We start from the raw sequence: 20,562 nt of genomic DNA on the forward strand, positions 1-20,562 counted from the left end.
GGGGCCCCTATAATTCGAATGTTGGTGTGTTTAATATTGTCCCAGAGGTCTCTGAGACTGTCCTCAATTCTTTTCATTCTCTTTTCTTTATTCTGCTCTGCAGTAGTTATTTCCACTATTTTACCTTCCAGGTCACTTTTCCGTTCTTCTGCCTCAGTTATTCTGCTATTGATTCCTTCTAGAGAATTTTTAATTTCATTTATGGTGTTGTTCACCATTGTTTGTTTGCTCTTTAGTTCTTCTAGGTCCTTGTGAAACGTTTCTTGTATTTTCTCCATTCTATTTCCAAGATTTTGGATCATCTTTACTGTCATTACTCTGAATTCTTTTTCAGGTAGACTGCCTATTTCCTCTTCATTTGTTTGGTCTGGTGGGTGCTTACCTTGCTCATTCATCTGCTGCGTGTTTCTCTGTCTTCTCATTTCGCTTACTTTATTGTGTTTGGGATCTCCTTTTCGCAGGCTGCAGGTTTGTAGTTCCCATTGTTTTTGGTGTCTGCCCCCAGTGGCTAAGGTTGGTTCAGTGGGTTGTGTAGTCTTCCTGGGGGAGGGTACTGGTGCCTGTGTTCTGGTGGATGATACTGGACCTTGTGTTGCTGGTGGGCAGGACTGTGCCCGGTGATGTGTTTGGGGGTGTCTGTGACCTTATTATTATTTTAGGCAGCCTCTCTGCTAATGGGTGGAGTTGTGTTCCTGTCTTGGTAGTTGTTTGTTATAGGGTGTCCTGCACTGTAGCTTGCTGGTCGTTGAGTGGAGGTGGGTCTTAGTATTGAGATGGAGATCTCTGGGAGAGCTTTTGCAATTTGATATTACGTGGAGCGGGGAGGTCTCTGGTGGACCAATGTCCTGAACTCGGCTCTCCCACCTCAGAGGCACAGGCCTAACACCCGGCCGGAGCACCAAGACCCTGTCAGCCACACGGTTCAGAAGAAAAGCGAGAAAAAAAGAAAGAAAGAAAGAAAAAATAAAATAATATAAAATAAAGTTATTAAAATAAAAAATAATTATTAAAAATAAAATAAATTTAAAAGTAATAAAAAGGAAAAAAAAAACCGGACAGACAGAACCCTAGGACAAATGGTAAAAGCAGATATACAGACAAAATCACACAAAGAGGCATACACATACACACCCACAAAAAGAGAAAAAGGAAATATATATATATATCGTTGCTCCCAAAGTCCACTGCCTCAATTTTGGGATGATTCGTTGTCTATTCAGGTATTCCACTGATGCAGGGTACATCAAGTTGACTGTGGAGCTTTAATCCACTGCTTCTGAGGCTGCTGGGAGAAATTTCCCTTTCTCTTCTTTGTTCACACAGCTCCTGGGGTTCAGCTTTGGATTTGGCCCCGCCTCTGCGTGTAGGTCGCCTGAGGACGTCTGTTCTTCTCTCAGACAGGACGGGGTTAAAGAAGCAGCTGATTAGGGGGCTCTGGCTCACTCAGGCTGTGGGGAGGGAGGGGTACGGATGTGGGGCGAGCCTGTGGCAGCAGAGGCCGGCATGACCTTGCAACAGTGGAGGCGTGCTGTGTGTTCTCCCGAGGAAGTTGTCCCTGCATCACGGGACCCTGGCAGTGGCGGGCTGCACAGGCTCCCGGGAGGGGAGGTGTGGAGAGTGACCTGTGCTCGCACACAGGCTTCTTGGTGGCGGCAGCAGCAGCCTTAGCGTCTCATGCCCGTCTCTGGTGTCTGCGCTGATAGCCGCGGCTCACGCCAGTCTCTGAAACTCGTTTAAGCGGTGCTCTGAATCCCCTCTCCTCACGCACCCTGAAACAGTGGTCTCTTGCCTCTTAGCCTGTTCCAGACTTTTCCCCGGACTCCCTCCCGGCTAGCTGTGGTGCACTAACCCCTTCAGGCTGTGTTCACGCAGCCAACCCCAGTCCTCTCCCTGGGGTCTGACCTCCGAAGCCCGAGCCTCCGCTCCCAGCCCCCGCCCGCCCCGGCGGGTGAGCAGACAAGTCTCTCAGGCTGGTGAGTGCTGGTCGTCGCCGAGCCTCTGTGCGGGAATCTCTCCGCTGTGCCCTCCGCACCCCTGTGGCTGCGCTCTCCTCCGTGGCTCCGAAGCTTCCCCCCTCTGCCACCCGCAGTCTCCGCCCGCGAAGGGGCTTCCTAGTGTGTGGAAACTTTTCCTCCTTCACAGCTCCCTCCCAGAGGTGCAGGTCCCGTCCCTATTCTTTTGTCTCTGTTTTTTCTTTTTTCTTTTGCCCTACCCAGGTACCTGGGGAGTTTCTTGCCTTTTGGGAGGTCTGAGGTCTTCTGCCAGCGTTCAGTAGGTGTTCTGTAGGAGCTGTTCCACATGTAGATGTATTTCTGATGTATTTGCGGGGAGGAAGGTGATCTCCACATCTTACTCTTCTGCCATCTTGAAGGTCTCCCTCCCCATTTACTCTTGCAGAGTAGATGTTCTTCCCATTTTATAGATGAGAAAACAGAGGCTAAGGGAAGATTGGTAATTTGCCCAAAGTCACACAATTATTTTTTGCCAGAGTCAGAATTCAAGCCCAGTCTTTGTAAAGAAATTGTTAAATGGGTAAATTGGAAAATAAACAAATAAATGAGTAAATAAATAAAATTGCTATACATAAATAAATGAGTGTGTGTGTGTGTGTGTGTGTGTGTGTGTATCTATCTGTCTGCCTATCTGTCTGTCTACTATCTATCTGATTCAACTCATATGCAAAATAAAGGTTATATGGGGAGTTCCCTGGTGGCATAGTGATTAGGATTCCAGGTTTTCACTGCCGTGGCCCGTGGCCCGGGTTCAATCCCTGGTCAGGGAATTGGGATCCCGCGAGCCATGTGGTGTACCAAAAAAAAAAAAAAAGGTTATATGAAACTAATATAACATTGTAAATCAACTATACTTCAATAAAAATAAAAGGTTACAGTAAATAAGATACATACTAAATAATCTGTAATTAACATATGTTTAACATGATATATGCTTCTGCTTAACATGATATATGAGAATTTCCCCATGTTACTGAAATTCTTTGAAAGTTGGACTATTAATAATATTCTTTCATTTGAACATACTATATTTTATTCAGTCTTTCTTCTATAATTGAATTAAACAGTTGCCTCTCAAAATTAGGGGATTATTAACAATGCTAAAATGATCGTCTTTGTATAGAAATCTTTGTCTATATCTCTGCCCATTGTTAAGGATACATTCCTAGAACTTCAATGACTTGTTAGACAAAATGAAATGAACTTTTGAAAGGCTATTGTTTGTTATCATTTTTATTCCTGATCATTAAAGTAGCACATTTTTATTTTAAAATACATAGCAAATGTTTCCAGAAAAGACAGAAAAACCGTGTGCATCCATCTAACCGGAATAACTACTTTAATGATTTTTGTGTATTTCCTTCTATATATATTTGTGTATATATATATATATCTACATATTTATACTGATTTTATTTATCTACATATCTATACCGATTTTCACAGTTGATAATAAAATATAGATATATAGAAACTTTCATATCCTGTCCTTGTCACTTAACATTATATAACATTATATATATCATATATATGTATAAAGCATGTTTCATATAATTAAATATTCTTCAAAAAAAAATGGTCATGAAGAACCAAGGGCAAGATGGGAATAAAGATGCAGACCTAAGACCTACTAGAGAATGGACTTGAGGACACGGGGAGGGGGAAGGGTAAGCTGGGACAAAGTGAGAGAGTGACATGGACATATATACACTACCAAATGTAAAATAGCTAGCTAGTGGGAAGCAGTCGCATAGCACAGGGAGATCAGTTCGGTGCTTTGTGACCACCTAGAGGGGTGGGATAGGGAGGGTGGGAGGGAGGGAGACGCAAGAGGGAATAGATATGCGGATATATGTATATGTGTAGCTGATTCACCTTGTAATAAAGTAGAAACTAACACACCACTGTAAAGCAATTATACTCCAATAAAGATGTTTAAAAAAACCATGATTTTTACTAGTGGATTTATATTCCCTTATATTAATTTTTTATTAAACTTTTATAGAATATTTATATATATATTTATTTATTTATTTTTGGCTGAGTTGGGTCTTCGTTGCTGCGTGCTGGCTTTCTCTAGTTGTGGCAAGCAGGGGCTACTCTTCATTGCAGTGCACGGGCTTCTCATTTTGGTGGCTTCTCTTGCTGCAGAGCAGGGGCTCTAGGCGTGTGGCCTTCAGTTGTTGTGCCTCGCAGGCTCAGTAGTTGTGGCTTGCAGGCTCTAGAGCACAGGCTCAGTAGTTGTGAAGCATGGGCTTAGTTGCTCCACGGCATGTGGAATCTTCCCAGACCAGGGATCGAACCCGTGTCCCCTGCATTGGCAGCCGGATTCTTAACCACTGTGCCACCAGGGAAGTCCCTAAATTTTTAGATTACTTATAACCCTTTTACTGTAGAGATATATTTGTCACACTGCTGATTATTTCCTTAGAATAGACTTCTGGAAATAATATTACTAGATGAAAAGGTGAGGGTACTTCTTTATGAAGGTTGATACATTTTGCTAAATCACTCTCTAGAAAGGTTCTACCACTTTGCATTTGTACTAAAGTGTATGAATGTCCCTGTCTTCCCATACCTGGCAGATACTCATGACATTATTCTCATTCACCTTTGATCAACCTAAAGCAAAAGTTGACAGTCCTTGGTTGTTTTCATTTGCCTTCTTTTATTAGCAAATTAAATATTTTGCATTTATTTATCAACCCTTTTATTTCCTCTTCTATAAATTCTCTATTCATGTCCTTTGCCAATTTTGCTACTGAGATATCACGACTTTTCTTACTGTTGGATAAAAGATTTTTATATATTAGGACTTTTTCACTCACATTTATGGAAAATATTTTTCCTTCTGTATAATTTGTCTTTTAATATTGTTAGTGATGTTTTTACCTGTAAATGATTTAAATTTCATGATAAACAAATTGATAATTTATTTTGTGTTATTTTCTCCTATATTTTTTTCTGTTCAAAAGTCTCTCCTTAAGCCCCTAAATCAGTAAAATACTTATCTATCTTTTCTTTGATTTTTTTCTTTTTAAAAATAAGGTATAATTTATGTTCTATTTTTAATAGTGTTATGTCTTTATCTTTCATATATCTTAATAGCTGTAAATAATTTTAGGATATTATATGAAGTGAGGACTGTGGATGGGCTCAAAATGGTGGAGTAGAAGGATGTGCACTCACTCCCTCTAGCGAGAGCACAGGAATCATAACTAACTGCTGAACAATCACAGACAGGAAGACACTGGAACTCAAAAAAGATACCCCACATCAAAAGACAAAGGAGAAGCCTCAATGAGATTGTAGGAGGGGCACAATCACAATAAAATCAAATCCCATAACCGCTGGGTGGGTGACTCACAAACTGGAGAACAACTATACCACAGACGTCCACCCACTGGAGTGAAGGTTCTGAGCCCCACGTCAGGCTTCCCAACCTGGAGGTCCGGCAAAGGGAGGAGGAATTCCTAGAGAATCAGACTTGGAAGGCTAGCGGGATTTGATTGTAGGACTTCGGCAGGAATAGGGGAAACAGAGACTACGCTCTTGGAGGGCACACACAAAGTAGTGTGCACATCAGGACCCAGGGGGAAAGAGCAGAGACCCCACAGGAGACTGAACCAGACCTACCTGCTGGTGTTAGAGGGTCTCCTGCAGAGGCAGGGGGTGGATGTGGCTCACCACGGGGACAAGGACACTGGCAGCAGAAGTTCTGGGAAGTACTCCTTGGCATGAGACCTCCCTGAGTCTGCCATTAGCCCCACCAAAATGCCTGGAGCCTCCAGTGCTGGGTTGCCTCAGGCCAAACAACCTACAGGGAGGGAACCCAGCTCCACCCATCAGCAGACAAGTGGATTAAAGTTTTACTGAGCTCTGTCTACCAGAGCAACACCCAGCTCTACACACCACCAGTCCCTCCCATCAGGAAGCTTGCACAAGCTTCTTAGATAGACTCATCCACCAGAGGGCAGACAGCAGAAGCAAGAAGAACTACAATCCTGCAGCTTGTGGAACGAAAACAACATTCACAGAAAGATAAACAAAATGAAAATGCAGAGGATTATGTACCAGATGAAGGAACAAGATAAAACCCCAGAAAAACAACTAAGTGAAGTCGAGATAGGCAATCTTCCAGAAAAAGAATTCAGAATAATGATAGTGAAGATGATCCAAGACCTCGGAAAAACAATAGAGGCAAAGATTGAGAAGATGCAAGAAATGCTTAACAAAGACCTAGAAGAATTAAAGAACAAACACCTAGAAGAATTAAAGAACAAACAAACAGAGATGAACAATACAATAATTGAAATGAAAAATACGCTAGAAGGAATCAATAGCAGAATAACTGAGGCAGAAGAATGGATAAGTGACCTGGAAGGCAGAATGGTGGAATTCAGTGCCACAGAACACAATAAAGAAAAAAGAATGAAAAGCAATGAAGACAGCGTAAGAGACTTCTGGGACAACATGAAACACACCAACATTCGCATTATAGGGGTCCCAGAGGAGAAGAGAGAGAGAAAGGACCCAATAAAATATTTGAAGAGATTATAGTTGAAAACTTCCCTAACATGGGAAAGGAAATAGCCACCCAAGTCCAGGAAGTGCACAGAGTCCCAGGCAGGATAAAACCAAGGAGAAAAACACCGTGACACATAGTAATCAAGTTGACAAAAATTAAAGACAAAGAAAAATTATTAAAACAACAAGGCAAAAACAACAAATAACATACAAGGGAACTCCCAAAAGGTTAACAGCTGATTTCTCAGCAAAAACTCTGTAAGCCAGAAGGGAGTGGCATGATATATTTAAAGGGATGAAAGGGAAGAATCTATAACCAAGATTACTCTGCCCAGCAAGGATCTCATTCAGATCTGATGGAGAAATCAAAAGCTTTACACAAGCAAAAGCTAAGAGAATTCAGCACCACCAAACCAGCTCTACAACAAATGCTAAAGGAACTTCTCTAAGTGGGAAACACAAGAGAAGAAAAGGACCTACAAAAAAAAAAACCCAAAACAATGAAGAAAATGGTAACAGGAACATACATATTGATAATTACCTTAAATGTGAATGGATTAAATGCTCCAACCAAAAGACACAGGCTTGCTGAATGGATACAAAAACAAGACCCATATATATATGCTGTCTACAAGAGACCCACTTCAGACCTAGGGACACATACAGACTGAAAGTGAGGGGATGGAAAAAAATATTCCATGCAAATGGAAATCAAAAGAAAGCTGGAGTAGCAATACTCATATCAGATAAAATAGACTTTAAAATAAAGAATGTTACAAGAGACAAAGAAGGACACTACATAATGATCAAGGGATCAATCCAAGAGGATATAAAAATTCTAAATATATATGCACCCAATATAGGAGCACCTCAATACATAAAGCAACTGCTAACAGCTATAAGAGAGGAAATCGACAGTAACACAATAATAGTGGGGGACTTTAACACCTCACTTACACCAATGGACAGATCATCCAGACAGAAAATTAATAAGGAAACACAAGCTTTAAATTACACAATAGACCACATAGATTTATTTGATATTTATAGGACATTCCATCCAAAAACAGCAGATTACACTTTCTTCCCAAGTGCACACAGAATATTCTCCAGGATAGATCACATCTTGGGTCACAAATCAAGCCTCAGTAAATTTAAGAAAATTGAAATCATATCAGTCATCTTTTCCAGGCACAATGCTATAAGATTAGAAATAAATTACAGGGGAAAAAAAAGTAAAAACCACAAACACATGGAGGCTAAACAATACGTTACTAAATAACCAAGAGATCACTGAAGAAATCAAAGAGGAAATCAAAAAAATACCTAGACACAAATGACAATGAAAACACGATGATCCAAAACCTATGGGATGCAGCAAAAGCAGTTCTAAGAGGGAAGTTTATAGCAATACAATCCTGCCTCAACAAACAAGAAAAATCTCAAATAAACAATCTAACCTTACACCTAAAGGAACTAGAAAAACAAGAACTAACAAAACTGATAAAGATCAGAGCAGAAATAAATGAAATAGAAACAAGGAAAACAATAGCAAAGATCAATAAAAGTAAAAGCTGGTTCTATGAGAAGATAAACAAAATTGATAAACTATTAGCCAGACTCACCAAGAAAAAGAGGGAGAGGACTGAAATCAATAAAATTAGAAATGAAAAAGGAGAAGTTACAATGGACACTGCAGAAATACAAAGCATCATAAGAGACTACTACAAGCCACTCTATGCCAATAAAATGGACAACCTGGAAGAATTGGACAAATTCTTAGAAAGGTATAACCCTCCAAGACTGAACCAGGAAGAAATAGAAAATATGAACTGACCAATCACAAGTAATGAAATTGAAACTGTGATTTAAAATCTTCCAACAAACAGAAGTCCAGGATCAGACGGCTTCACAGGTGAATTCTATCAAACATTTAGAGAAGAGCTAACACCCACCTTCTCAAACTCTTCCAAAATATAGCAGAAGGAGGAACACTGCCCAACTCATTCTACGAGGCCACCATCACCCTGATACCAAATCAGACAAAGATATTACAAAAAAAGAAAATTACAGACCAATATCACTGATGAATATAGATGCAAAAATCCACAACAAAATACTAGCAAACAGAATCCAACAGCACATTTAAAGAATCATACACCATGATCAAGTGGGATTTATCCCAGGGATGCAAGGATTCTTCAATATACACAAATCAATCAATGTGATACACCATATTAACAAACTGAAGAAGAAAAACCATATGATCATCTCAATAGATGCAGAAAAATCTCTTGACAAAATTCAACACCCATTTATGATAAAAACTCTCTAGAAAGTGGGCATAGAGGGAACCTACCTCAACATAATAGAGGCCATATATGACAAACCCACAGCAATCATTCTCAGTGGTGAAAAACTGAAAGCATTCCCCCTAAGATCAGGAACAAGACAAGGATGTCCACTCTCGCCACTATTATTCAACACAGTTTTGGAAGTCCTAGCCACGGCAATCAAAGAAGAAAAAGAAATAAAAGGAATACAAATTGGAAAAGAAGAATTAAAGCTGTCACTGTTTGCAGATGACATGATACTATACATAGAGAATCCTAAAGATGCCACAAGAAAACTACTAGAGCTAATCAATGAATTTCGTAAAGTTGCAGGTTACAAAATTAATGCACAGGAATCTCTTGCATTCCTAAACACTAACAACGAAAGATCAGAAAGAGAAATTAAGGAAACAATCCTATTCACCACTGTAACAAAAAAGAATAAAATATCTAGGAATAAACCTACCTAAGGAGGTAAAAGACCTGTACTGAGAAAACTATCAGACACTGATGAAAGAAATCAAAGATGACACAAACAGATGGAGAGATATACCATGTTCTTGGATTGGAAGAATCAATATTGTGAAAATGACTATACTACCCAAAGCAATCAACAGATTCAATGCAATCCCTATCAAATTACCAATGGCATTTTTTACAGAACTAGAACAAAAAAATCTTAAAATTCGTATGGAGACACAAAAGACCCTGAATAGCCAAAGCAATATTGAGAGAAATAAATGGAGCTGGAGGAATCAGACTCCCTGACTTCAGACTATAGTCTAAAGCTACAGTAATCAAGACAATATGGTACTGGCACAAAAATAGAAATATAGGTCAATGGAACAGGATAGAAAGCCCAGAGATAAACCCATGCACCTATGGTCAACTAATCTATGCCAAAAGAGGCAAGGATATACAATGGAGAAAAGACAATCGCTTCAATAAGTGATGCTGTGAAAACTGGACAGCTCCATGAAAAAGAATGAAACTAGAACACTCTCTAACACCATACACAAAAATAAACTCAAAATGGATTAAAGACCTAAATGTAAGACTGGACACTATAAAACTCTTAGAGGAAAACATAGGAAGAACACTCTTTGACATAAATCACCGCAAGATCTTTTTTGACCCACCTCCTAGAGTAATGGAAGTAAAAACAAAAATAAACAAATGGGCCCTAATGAAACTTAAAAGCTTTTGCACAGCAAAGGAAACTAGAAACAAGATGAAAAGACAACCCTCAGAATGGGAGAAAATATTTGCAAACAAATCAATGGACAAAGGATTAATCTCCAAAATATACAAACAGCTTATGCAGCTCAATATTAAAAAAAAAAACAACCCAATCAAAAAATGGGCAGAATACCTAAGTAGACATTTCTCCAAAGAAGACATACAGATGGCCAAGAGGCACATGAAAAGCTGCTCAGCATCACTAATTATTAGAGAAATGCAAATCAAAACTACAATGAGGGGGGCTTCCCTGGTGGCGCAGTGGTTAGGAATCTGCCTGCCAATGCAGGGGACACGGGTTCGTGCCCCGGTCCGGGAAGATCCCACATGCTGTGGAGCGGCTAGGCCCGTGAGCCACAACTACTGAGCCTGCGCGTCTGGAGCCTGTGCTCCGCAACGGGAGAGGCTGCGGCAGTGAGAGGCCCACGCACCGCGATGAAGAGTGGCTCCCGTTCGCAGCAACTGGAGAAAGCCCTTGCACAGAAATGAAGACCCAACACAGCCAAAAATAAATAAATAAATTAATTAATTTTTTAAAAAAAGAAGAAAAAAAAACTACAATGAGGTATCACCTCACACCAATTAGAATGGGCATCACCAGAAAATCTACAAACAACAAATGCTGGAGAGGGTATGGAGAAAAGGGAACCCTCTTGCACTGTTGGTGGGAATGTAATTGATACAGCCACTATGGAGAACAGTATGGAGGTTCCTTAAAAAGCTAAAAATAGAATTACCATATGACCCAGCAATCCCACTACTGGGCATATACCCAGAGAAAACCATAATTAAAAAAGACACATGCACCCCAATGTTCATTGCAGCACTATTTACAATAGTCAGGTCATGGAAGCAACCTAAATGTCCATTGACAGACGAATGGATAAAGAAGAAGTGGTACATATATACAATGGAATATTACTCAGCCATAAAAAGGAACGAAATTGAGTCATATGTAGAGATGTGGATGGACCTAGAGACTGTCATACAGAGTGGAGTAAGTCAGAAAGAGAAAAACAAATATCGTATATTAATGCATATATGTGGAATCTAGAAAAATGGTACAGATGAACCGGTTTGCAAGGCAGAAATAGAGAAACAGATGTAGAGAACAAATGTATGGACTCCAAGGGGGACAAGTGGGGGTGGTGGTGGGATGAATTGGGAGATTGGGATTGACATATATACACTAATATGTATAAAATAGATAACTAATAAGAACCTGCTGTATAAAAAATAAACAAAATTTGAAAAAGTGTAAAAAAAACTAGAAAAGAAAACAAAACAAAAGACTAAATAAAGTATGAAGTGAGGCACATGGTGAATATTTAACAAATTTTTCACTGATTTATTAGGTAATTGTTCCTTCCCCCATTGATTTGTGAACATATTTTACCATATGTAGTAGATCCTTAATATTCCAAGAAGTATAGTAGCTAATAGATGGACTTTGTGATCAGCACATCTGGGTTCAGATCCTGGCTCTGCTGGTTTTTTTTGGTCTTGAGCAAGTTACTTAGCCCATTGAATCCTTGGTTTCCCCATGTATGAAAGAGGGATTGTAGGGAGGATTACGTTACATGGTGCATGCAGAGCATTTAGCATGAGGTATATAACCTGGAAAACCTCCAGTACGGTACATATTAGCTACTATGATTATGACTATGATATTGGTAAAGTTATTGCATACTTCAATAAATCTTGATGGTCTTGAACAGTGTAGAAAGCTGTAATGAGATACTGGGAATTTGACTGAAAAATGAAATGAAGCTGCATTAATATCTTCACAATGGGCATTAGCTTGACTCACTCACAGCTAAGTGATACGCATCCACAGAGCACACAATTCATCTCATGCCTTAGAAGGGAGATCTGGAAGGATATAAAACTAGATTATCTCGAAGGTTTGAGGGATTTGAAGGTAGGGTTTTCTGTATTTAATTTCTTGACAATAATTATGAATATTGAGGGAAAAACAATAAAGATGTTTCTGGGAAAAGTACGTACCTCAAAGTTAGAGATTAATCATCATCCAAAATTTCATTACAAATAGTGAAAACATCACAGTTAAATATGCAAATGCACAGAGGCCTTTTAGGAACCATTTCAAGGTATATGTCTAGTTTCATCCATCTCTTTTGGATTTCTTGTGCCAGTTTTATTTATTGTAGTTTTAGATTGCACTTTCATATCTGTAAGGACAATTCCCTACATTAATCTTCACATTGAAATTTTACTTAGCAACGCTTGCCCATTTTTCTACCAGATGAAATTTAGATTCACTTTAGGCAATTCCAGTGGCCTACCTGCCATCACCATGGATTTATAATAACTATGTCTCACTTAACATTACCAAACCAAACTCCCTTCTCAGTAAACAGCAACACTGACCTTCCATTTGTTGAGAATGAAAGCCATGCGATGATCCTTGACCACTCTTTTTCTCTCATACCTCACATACAGTCCAGCAGCAGTTCGGACTCTATTTTTTCATAAAGATTCATAATGCAATCACTTCTCACCTCCTCCACTGCTGCCACCATTTACTTCTTGCCTGAAAAATTGCAATAGGTTCCTAACTTGTCTTCCTGATTCCAGCCTTATCCCCCTACCTATTCTCAACACAGGAGTCAGAGTTATGCTTTGAAAATCCGTCAGATCCCATAACTCTTTTGCTCAGAACTCTCCAATGGCTTGTCATCTCACTCTGAATAAATTTCAGAATCCCTACATGATTCACACCCACACACTCGTCTATTACTGCTCTCAAATCATTTCCTGCTAACTCCTCTTCATTCACTCCACTCTAGCCACCAGACGCGTTGGCCCCTTGCTGTTCTTTGTATAAGCAGGCATATCTCAGGGCTTTTGTACTTGCTGCCACGTCTCCTGCCCTCACTTGCTTCATGTCTCAGTACAGATGTTACCTCATCAGTGAAGCCTTCCTTGAACTACATATGTAAAAGTGTAACTAACTCCACCACCATATTCTCTGTCTCGGTTAATATCTTTCATTTTTCTGTATAATACTTTTTATCCTTTGGCATAAAATCACTTATCAACTGTTTACCATCTGCCAAAAAGGCCTCTGCAATTTTAATTAGAACACCATTAGGTATATAAATTAATTTGGAGAAAATAATTTTTAAAATAATTCTTCCCATGCAGAACTTTGATTTTATATCAATTCTGTTTAAATCTTCTTTTGTGTCTCTTTATGTGTCTGTGTTTGTGTGCTTTAACTACAGTTCTTATCATGTGGGGCTAAATAATTTCTTACTGAAGTTTTTCATAGGTCTTTTCTCTTTTTTTTATTCAGATATAATTTACATATCATAAAATTTACCATTTCAGTGTACTATTCATGGCTTTTAGCATAGTCACAAAGCTGTGCAACCATGACTATGATCTAACTCCAGAACATTTTTCCCACCCTAAAAAGAAACCCCATGCCTTTTAGCAGTCAATACCTCTTTCCCTCACTCAGCACCAGGCAACCACCAATCTACTTTTTTTCTCTATGAATTTGCCTGTTCTGGATATTTCATGTAAATGGAATCATACAATATGTAGACTCTTTTGTCTGGCTCCTTTAACTTAGCATAATGTTTTAGAGGTTTAACCAAGTTGTAGCATATACCAGTACTTGACTCCTTTTTATGACTGAATAATATTCCATTGTATAATATACCACATATTGTTTATTCATTCGTCAGTTGGATGGATATTTAGGTTCTCACCTTTTAACTATTACGAATAATGCTGCTATGAACATTTGTGTACGAGTTTTTGTGTGGATATATGTTTTCAATTATCTTAGGTATATACCTTGGAATGGAATTGCTAGGTCATGTGGTAACTGTGTCTAACTTTTTGAGGAACTGCCAAACCATATTACACAGCAGCTGCACCATTTTACATTCCCAGCAGCTATGTACGAAGGTTCCAATTTCTCCATCTTTGCCAATATGTGTTATTTTCCATCTTTTTGATTGTAGCCATCCTAGTGGGTGTGAAGTGGTATCTCATTTTGGTTTTGCTTTGCATTTTCCTAATGACTAATGATTTTAAGCACCTTTTCATATATTTATTGGCCGTTTGTGTATCTTCTTAAGAGAAATGTCTATTCAGGTGCTTTGCCCATTTTTTAATAGGATAGTTTGTCTTTTTGTTGTTTAGCATAAAATTTCTTTCCATACTATGGATACCAGATCCTTATCAGATATCTGATTTGCAAATATTTTCTCCCACTCTGTGGGTTGTTTTCTTCTCTTTCTTATAGTGTCCTTTAAAGCATAAAAGTGTTTAATTTTTTTTTTTTTTTTAATTTTTTTTATTTTTATTTATTTATGGCTGTGTTGGGTCTTCGTTTCTGTGCGAGGGCTTTCTCTAGTTGTGGCAAGCGGGGGCCACTCTTCATCGCAGTGCGCAGGCCTCTCACTATCACGGCCTCTCTTGTTGTGGAGCACAGGCTCCAGACGCGCAGGCTCAGTAATTGCGGCTCACGGGCCCAGTTGCTCTGCGGCATGTGGGATCTTCCCAGACCAGGGCACGAACCCGTGTCTCCTGCATTGGCAGGCAGATTCTCAACCACTGCGCCACCAGGGAAGCCCCAAAGTGTTTAATTTTGATGAAATCCAATTATGTATTTTTTCTTTGGTTGCTTTTTCTTTTCTTGTCATATATAAGAAACCATTACCTAGGTTGTAAAGATTTAGTCTTTCTTTTTCTTAGAATTTTATAGTTTTAGCTTATATATTTAGATCTTTCATCTATATTTAGTTAATTTTGTGCATGGTGTAGGGTATGTGTTCAACTTTCTTCTTTTGTATGCGGGTATCCAGTTGTCCCGTCACTCTTTGTTGAAAGACGATTCTTTCCCCATGAAATGGTCTTGGCATTCTTATCAAGGCCAAAATTAATTGACTATGGATGTATGGGTTTACTGCTGGACTTGCAGTTCTATTCCATTGGAATTTATGTCTTTGCTGAGTTTTTGATGAATACTGGAGTGAAATGAGTACATTTTGTTCTCTAACAAGTACCTGGAGTATAGTTGAACACTGGCCCATGCTTCTTACCTGTTGCCTGGCGTGGGTAGGAGACTGACATCTCCTCTAAGACATGAGGGTCATAAGAGGGACACGCACCTGAAAAGAAGGTGGAACTCTAGTCTGCTTAGAGACAAATTGACAAATTAGGCCCAAATTCCAGCCCATATAGTGTGGATAAAAGAATTTGAAGCCTTGTCAATTTTAGGCAAATATAACTCCATACACTCATCTCAGCCTCCTCAAATTCATCTGGTAAATATTTATTGAGCCCCTCCTCTGTACCATGCATGATAAAGCAGCTTTGATTTGAGGCCTTTTATTTCTGGCCTACCTCCAACATAAACTATTTGCAAAGTTACCAAAAACAGTACACTGACTGTATGAGATTATCTTTTTCTGGTCAAAAACAGTTGAATGGTGGCTCTAGTTTGTGAACAGTTGATTATAGCCCTTCTCTTTGTCAATAATTAGCTAGTAGGCCAACTACAGTATCTGTTCAGGCCACTCCTTGTTAAAGGTAATAAAATCTTATCATTTGTATATAATAAAATGCTTGTCTTTCTGTTCCACTTTGTTGACGATAGGGGCACAGGAATATTCAGGATTGCATAAAACATCCAAAATGATATCAGATTATTAACAAGTGATGTATAAAGAAAGGGGTAGAGACAATGATTCCCTGGGCCTGGAAGCTTTGTCCGTCTGTCTTTAGAGATCAAAGCTTTGTTGCAGTATGGTCTGCTAGAACAACCAAAGACTGATCCCTCTCTTCCTCTTTGCTGTTGCCTGTAGTAGCATAATATAGTTTGTGTCTGGTAATGTTTAATCTTGATGACAGCTGGAACAAGAATCATCATCCTGAACCCTGGAGCAAAGATGGTTTTCTGCTCAGCATAAGTTTTATTACAGTACATTAAAGTGAACTCAGAAAGACGGACCAGACTTTTAAATGAAATCATTCCTTTTTAAGTTGTTTAAAAGGGAGCCTTCCATTGGACATTATAAAAATCAAAAACTTCTGTTTGTCAAAAGACAGCATTAAAAGAGAGAAAACATAAACCACAGACTGGAAAAATATTTGCAAAACGCACTTAAAAATGGACTCACCTAAAATGTATAAAGAACTTCTGCAAATCAAGAAGATAAAGACAGGTAACCCAAATGGGTAAAAGACTTGAATAGGCACATCACAAAAGAGGATAGTCCAATGTCCAATGAGCATATAAAATGATGCTTAACATCTTTAGTTATTGGGGATATGCAAATTAAAACCATAATGAGATACAACTACCCACCCACCAGAATGGCTAAAATTCAAGGTGTTGACTAGGTTGTGGAGCAACTGGAACTCTCATACACTGCTTGTGGGAAAATAAATCAGTACAAGCACACTGGAAACTTGTCTGGCTGTATGATTAAAGCTAAAAATAAATATATGTCCTAAGATCTGGCAAGCCCGCTCCTGGTCATGTACCTGACAGAAATGCATGCACATGTGCACCAAAAGACAAGTTCAATGATGTTCATGGAAGGATTATTTGTAAGAGCCTCAAACTGGAAACACCTCAAGTTTCCACAACAGTTGAATGGATTAATAAATTGTGGTATATTCATATGATGGCAAACTACACAGAAATGAAAAATAATGAACTACAGCTAACTTGAAACAATATGAATAAATCTCACAATGTTGAGCAGAAAGCTAGACACAAAAGAATACGCACAGTGTGATTTAATGTTTAAATCAAGATTAAGAACAGGCAAAACTAATCTATGGTAAAAGATATCAGAATAGTGGTTACTTTAGGGAGTACTTTGACTGGAAGGGGTCATGAGGGAGTCTTCTTGGGTGCTGGAAATAGTCTATATGTCAATCTAGATGGTGTTACATGGATACATACATGTGTAAAAATTCATTAGTCATGTAAGATTTGTGCACTTTATTGTATTTAAGTTATAATTAAATTTTTAAAGGTATGCTAAAAAAATTAATTTTTCCAGACACCATCCTCTATTCTGTGAAGTCAGGCCCCTTTTCATCCCCAGCAGACAATTAGGGGGGGAATCTCTGAAGAGGGTAAAACAGGACGTAGGGTGGCATCAGAAGCAAGGAACCATAGTAAAATTTGGGGGTTAAGTGGAAGTCTACATACTGAAAGTAGAGGACCTGTGGCCTCCTTCCCCCTCTGAGCTCGCAGAAATCTAGCAACCAGGCCTTCACCCACCAAGCATGAGATTGGAAGATTATTCTCTGGGGAATCTGACTAGGCCAAGGGAAAATACCTAAAGATGTTGACACCCAGAGTTCTCCAACTAAATGGCCCAGCGAGGTCACCCTGTAGTAAAGCTCTTCAATTTCAAAATCTACCTACAAATAAAAAGCTTCCGATTAGTTTTTAGTGCCCCATTCTTTTGTTTTTTTTTTTAATTGAAGTATAGTTGATTTACAATGTTGTGTTAGTTTCTGGTGTACAGCAAGGTGATTCAGTTATATATATATATTGTATATTCTTTTTCAGATTCTTTTCCATTATAGATTATTACAAGATATTGAATATAGTTAGTGCCCCATTCTTAAATAAGAATTACCAGACCCCTGAGGCAAGTCTCTACCGTGAAAGATAGAGACCAAAACAAAGAGAAAACAACAACAACAAAATGACTTGGAGGAAACAGACTGTAAGATGCAAGAACACTTTTTTAAAAATTACTAAATTAAGATACATAATAGGGCTTCCCTGGTGGCACAGTGGTTGAGAATCTGCCTGCCAATGCAGGGGACACGGGTTCGAGCCCTGGTCTGGGAAGATCCCACATGCCGCGGAGCAACTAGGCCCATGAGCCACAACTACTGAGCCTGCGCGTCTGGAGCCTGTGCTCTGCAACAAGAGAGACCGCGACAGTGAGAGGCCCGCGCACCACGATGAAGAGTGGCCCCTGCTCGCCGCAACTAGAGAAAGCCCTTGCACAGAAACGAAGACCCAACACAGCCAAAAATAAATAAATTTATTTAAAAAAAAAAAGATACATAACAGAGAAGATTGTATTCATTAAAAAGTTTGGTTATTTAAAAGAGGAAGATTCAGGGAAAAGAGGTTGGAGGAGGAACAGAGGGCAGGAGAGAGGGAGAGAAAGAGAGAAGGGAACGGGAGAAACATTATACATAGAAAAAGGATAAAGAATCAGAACAACATTGGCTTTCTCAAGAGAGCACTGAGAGCTAAAAGAAAATGAAAAGACAATTTCAAAATTCACAGGGAAAATGATTTCCACTGTAGAACTCTATAATCTATACAAACTATGAAATAAATGTGAGGGTAGAATAAAGACATTTCAAATACACAAGGGATTTACATGGAATCATACCAATCATCATCAAAGAAAATTGATCACTCAATGTTTTCTACATAAAAAAGAGAAAATAATCATAATAAACTTTTTTTTTTTTTTTTTTCACAATCAGTGTTTATAAATGGACTTTTATTGGTGCACAGCTACACTTCTTTTTTATTTTTTTTTTTTAATTTATTTATTTATTTATTTATGGCTGTGTTGGGTCTTCGTTTCTGTGTGAGGGCTTTCTCTAGTTGTGGCAAGCGGGGGCCACTCTTCATCGCGGTGCGCAGGCCTCTCACTATCGCGGCCTCTCTTGTTGCAGAGCACAGGCTCCAGACGCGCAGGCTCAGTAATAGTGGCTCACGGGCCCAGTTGCTCCGCGGCATATGGGATCTTCCCAGACCAGGGCCCGAACCCGTGTCTCCCGCATTGGCAGGCAGATTCTCAACCACTGCGCCACCAGGGAAGCCCCATAATAAACTTTTTATTTCATGGAGGTAGAGTGAGAAAAATTAACTAGTCAAAAGAAGGCAAGATGAAATTTGAAAAATAATAATAATATATGAGTAAAAATTTGAAACCATTTGAATTTACTTTTTATTCAACAAATATGTATTGAGTGTCTACTTTTTGCCAGCGTTGTTTTAAATGCTGAGGGTACAGAGGTGATGAAAACAGAAGTCTTTGCCCTCATAGAGCACATTAGGGAAATGTTTAAATAATAATTATACATCTGCTTAATGAAATGTTATGTAACCATTGAAAAATTACATGAATACCAGAAACACAGGGAATGTGTCTAAAATAATGCAAGGTGAAAGGGGCACATGCTGTGGACAAAGACAAAAGGGGAGTCATAAACCTGAAAACAGGTATGTGAGGATGGCAGAATTACAAATTAATTTTTCTTTTTTCAAAATTCCCTTTAATTTTATATTGGGTTTTTTTAACAGACAAGGGAAACATCAAAAATTTTTTTAAATAAAAGTGATAAAAATCCTATGTTGCCTATTTAAAATTCTATGCCAAGTATTTCATTTGGAAAGCTTTGTTGTTACTTTTCAAATATTTTTGTTATCTGAAATCTTTATAGCTATTAGCCTTTAGCAGGATGCTAAAGGATATTGTACTTAAATTCAGGTTCCATCTAAGAAATTTTTCTAGGAAGTGGTATTATCTCTCTTCCTTAAGAGAGAGAATGGGAAATTACCCACTCCTGATGGGAAAAACGTGGCCACTTGTTTAAATGTTATCATGAACTTTTTCTTTCTACTCCAGCTATGCAGAGAAAGATGAGGGTGTTGGAAAGAATGCAGATCCAGTGTCAAATCGGTGGCTAGAAAGAGCGATTAAACATTGCCTGTTGGGCTTCCCTGGTGGCGCAGTGGTTGAGAATCCGCCTGCCAATGCAGGGGACACAGGTTCGAGCCCTGGTCTGGGAAGATCCCACTTGCTGCAGAGCAACTAGGCCCGTGAGCCACAACTACTGAGCCTGCGCGTCTGGAGCCTGTGCTCCGCAGCGGGAGAGGCCGCGATAGTGAGAGGCCCGCGCACCGCGATGAAGAGTGGCCCCCGCTTGCCGCAGCTAGAGAAAGCCCTCACACAGAAACGAAGACCCAATGCAGCCATAAATAAATAAATAAATAAAGGAGTTCCTTTAAAACAAACAAACAAACAAAAAACATTGTCTGTTAATTGGCTCCATGAGCTAATGAGCTCTGTGAGTGGGGTAGGTAGACTCCCTATAACTGAATGAGAGAAGAGACTCCGCCTGTTTAAGGGCAGTTGATACCATAGTTTTCCATACAGAACACTAGTATTCCTGGCCCATGTGGGAATAATACAGTGGTGATGTTTCTGAGGTACTTTGCACAGGTGGTAGTGAAAGCCCATTTTACCACCATGTGTTTGTGTCAAACAAGAGATTTCAGGAATCTCCATGTGAGTTACTGTGTAGAGAATTCCTTTACATTGTATAGGAAGCAAAGCTTTCTTGGACCAGCTAATTAGATGTAGTCTTGGACATGAAATCTGAGAAGGCTATTCTGGGTTCCCAAGGGA

The 20,562-nt window shown here is 39.1% G+C and overlaps 1 protein-coding gene across 3 annotated transcripts in view; it reads left to right on the forward strand.

The window, feature by feature from the left end:
- The window catches only part of SLC44A1 (solute carrier family 44 member 1), a 214,471-nt gene that overhangs the window by 189,858 nt on the left and 4,051 nt on the right, over positions 1-20,562 (forward strand). Inside the window, exon 16 of one of the 3 annotated variants that reach the window (XM_036855423.1) lies at positions 19,780-19,926. The exons of the other annotated variants lie outside the window; for them this stretch is intronic. Coding sequence (XP_036711318.1) covers positions 19,780-19,797 — 18 coding nt within the window. The 3' untranslated portion in view covers positions 19,798-19,926. Of the gene's footprint in view, positions 1-19,779; positions 19,927-20,562 lie in introns of those variants that run through there. 3 annotated transcript variants of the gene reach the window in all.

The sequence above is a fragment of the Balaenoptera musculus genome, chromosome 6 (genome assembly GCF_009873245.2).
Source record: "Balaenoptera musculus isolate JJ_BM4_2016_0621 chromosome 6, mBalMus1.pri.v3, whole genome shotgun sequence".
NCBI classification, from domain to species: Eukaryota; Metazoa; Chordata; class Mammalia; order Artiodactyla; family Balaenopteridae; genus Balaenoptera; species Balaenoptera musculus.